The sequence below is a fragment of the Gavialis gangeticus genome, unplaced genomic scaffold (assembly GCF_001723915.1).
Source record: "Gavialis gangeticus isolate Ggan-Ray unplaced genomic scaffold, GavGan_comp1, whole genome shotgun sequence".
In the NCBI taxonomy this organism is placed as follows: domain Eukaryota; kingdom Metazoa; phylum Chordata; order Crocodylia; family Gavialidae; genus Gavialis; species Gavialis gangeticus.
Genome location: NW_017729025.1, coordinates 23,108,155 through 23,111,286, shown reverse-complemented (window position 1 = coordinate 23,111,286; position 3,132 = coordinate 23,108,155). Strand labels below are relative to the sequence as shown.

General features: G+C 45.1%; 1 protein-coding gene across 1 annotated transcript in view; it reads left to right on the top strand.

The window, feature by feature from the left end:
• Window positions 1–3,132, top strand: part of TDRD9 (tudor domain containing 9) — a 151,688-nt gene that overhangs the window by 50,828 nt on the left and 97,728 nt on the right. Inside the window, exon 8 of the mRNA XM_019519898.1 lies at window positions 2,068–2,171. Coding sequence (XP_019375443.1) covers window positions 2,068–2,171 — 104 coding nt within the window. The remainder of the gene's footprint in view (window positions 1–2,067; window positions 2,172–3,132) is intronic.

Genomic DNA, 3,132 nt, shown 5'->3' with positions numbered 1-3,132 from the left:
CCCCCTCCCGGCCCCCCCCCCCCCCCCCCCCAAGCCGGGTTCTGCCTGACATGGGGGGGGAAAAGCACCCACCACAGGGGCTACAAGAGGGGGAACAAAAAAACCCCACCACAGGGGCTTTTCCTCTCCTTGCTGTATAGCCTGGGGCTAGGGGGGCCTGGGCATCCATTCCTTTGCCTTATGGCCCACTGGGTTGACAAACCAAGGCAGGAACCAGGCTGGATTGCTGAGGCTTTAGTGCCTCACCTCTGTGACTGCTGAAGGTGGGGCCAGCCTTGCTCTGTTGGAGCAGACAGCATAGCCCAGGACTACAAAGCACCCTGAGATGCTGGGGGACTGTGAGTTAACTTGGATCAGGAAGGGATCTGGGGCAGGAGTTCTGTAGACTGGTTTAACCTAGCTCAGTTGAGTGTGATGCTGCATCCAACCAGGTTCATTTTAAATTGGTTTTGGCCATTTTGAAAGTGTTTTATGTGCACTGAACTGTTCTGTTACAGGTTTACACCATTTGCATTTTTGTGTGTGCTTCAGTAGTGGAGAGGGGCCGCTTTTAATTAAAGCACCCGCAGTGTCTTTTGTATTGGCATCCCCACATTGAACAAACTTTAGTTAAAGTGACCCTGCTGCCATTTTGAAGCACAGGGATGCTGATGCATGAGATGCAGAGGCTGCTGGAGATGCACTAATTAGAATGCTTTAATGCACTGTAATTACATACTGCACAGGAGCAATCCATATGCTTTGCTGCAGCCTTTCCAGGTATGCCTTGTTACTTCAGGAAATGTAGGAACATATTGCTTGTCTTAAGTAGGCAACTGTTATGAAAAACTTCGTAGTATTTCTCGTAAGGTGTTCGAGAACTCTGTATTGTCTGAAGAATAAAATGTTAGCACGGGGTCGCCAACCTGTCTTATGGGCAGCCTGTGTGTGACACTTAGCAGATTGGGAAGAGGGCAGTAGCACAGTGGCAGATAGGACAGGGAGGAGAAAGCAGGCAGAAAATTGGACAGGGAGCAGAAAGCAGGGCAGCAGATTGGGTAGGGGAAGGGGATCAGAGGGTGTGACGCTTAATTTGTGGCACACCTGCCAAAAAAAAGGTGGTCCCTACTATGTTAAGAAAAATATAAGGATCAAAATTTAATTCCTGTAAGTAGACTGAGCTATCCTATAGCCAAGTTATTGATCTTAGAAAAATTGCAGTAGGGTTACTAAAACTTAAAAAAGTCTGCAAAAAATCACACTGAGCACGGGGACTAGTTCTGGTCTAGGTGCGTGTGTAGATGAAATGGGGGCCCTAAATTGAAGCAGTGGGTTTTTAAAAACACCACTTCAATTTAGGACCCTTTAAACTCCCGTGTTGTGCACACACCCATTTACCTACCTCTCCGGTGGTGGGGAGGGGAGGGCGAGCTGCTGGTGGGCGGAACGGTCCCTGGGCTGCGGGGTGGGACTGGTGCTTTATTTCACAGTAGCAGTGCCCCCCCACCCCCACCCCCCAGGCGGCACCCAGCTTCGGCAATCCTGGCCGGCACTGCAGCTGTGGAGGGAAGCAGAGGGAAGCACTAGGCCCCCGAACAGTTCAGGCAGGCAGGGAGGCTCCAGGAAGGGGGGGGTGGGGAAAAAAGATTGCTGCTTTTATTTATTTATTTATTTATTTATTTTTTGGACAGAGCCTGCCTTCCCAGGCTGCTGCCAGGCTGCCTGCATGGGCTTCCTGCAGAGCCCCTGAGCTGCATGGAGCCCGGTGCTTCGCTCCATGGCTGTAGGGCAGCAAATTAAAACTCCTTGGAGGAGTTTTAGTTTGCTGTGCCCCAAGTCATTTAAGGTGCGTTACGCCACTGAATTTGCTACAGCGCCTGGAATTACTGTGCAATATGCTGCCAACACATGGAAACACCAACGCCCTTAAAGCGGTGCAAAAGCATTTAACCTGCTTTAAAGTGTCGTGCACACATGCCCCTTGTTTCATGTACACGTGGCCTAAGTGAATGACTGCCAGTTTACTTTCAATATGTTGTCTGGAAACTGTTAGTATTAAGTGTTTAATGTTAACATTTTTTCTTCCAGCTTCCTCCTCAGACCTTTGAACAACCTATGATAGCAAAAGAAATGTATGAAGTTGCAATCTGTCTTATTCAGATGTTTAGTGAATTGGAAATGAAAGACAGTAGGTAAGATACTACATGTCTGTGGATAAAGAATTTATAATGCTAATGAAATAAAACTAATTAATGAATAGGATTCTTTGTACTATATGTAATACTGCTGAGTGATGCCTTCAGTTTTTTGCACTACTCTGCTTTCTCTTGCATATGATTTCCGCTTAGGTTAATCATATTAAATTTCCTCTTAGCTCTTGTCTAATTTCTTTTATTTTAAAATATGCTTTTGTGCCCTGAAACATAACCATTAAAGCCATGTCAAATGGAAACTTTTTACCCTTTGCTGCAGGCTGGAATTGAATGTCCTTTATAAAAAGAAGTAAAATTCAGAGTCTCTTTTTAAAAAGAGAACAAAAGCATATAGAAAAGATGAGGAAAGCAGATGTGTTGTTTATATTCTTAGACTGACTTTCTTAATGTACATCATGGTTCAGAATGCAGGCTAGATTAAGGAAATATAGCTTACTCTGCAGCATTTGGCAAATTGGTATCAGCATCTTCAAAAGTACAGTAGAAGAATTTGAAGGTACAAGAACTTGGTCTAATTCTGAACAGCACCCTAAAGCTACTTTTTTTTCTATACTTGCTGGTAGTCTGATTTCTGGTAGTGATTTATAAATATATATCTTACATTTTCTAAGCGAGTAGCTTTTTCTTAAAGTACATAATTAGTAGGGCTGTGAGAAGCTTTGGTCGCTGATTCGATTAGATCTGATTCGGTGGCCGAATATCTGAATCCAAATCAAATCAGGAGACCCTTTAATCTCACTTAATCGAATCAGAACCCTCCGAATCAATATGGAGAAATTTGGAAGGACTCACTGATTTGGACATAGACACAGCTTTAAATGTTTTTTCAACATACCTCAAGGTACCAGGCAGCTTGTGAATGCTGAGATGCTGGGGCAGATGGAGTGTCCCACAGAAGCATGGGGGGGTCCCCAGCGCACTTGGCAGCGGATCTGGAAGT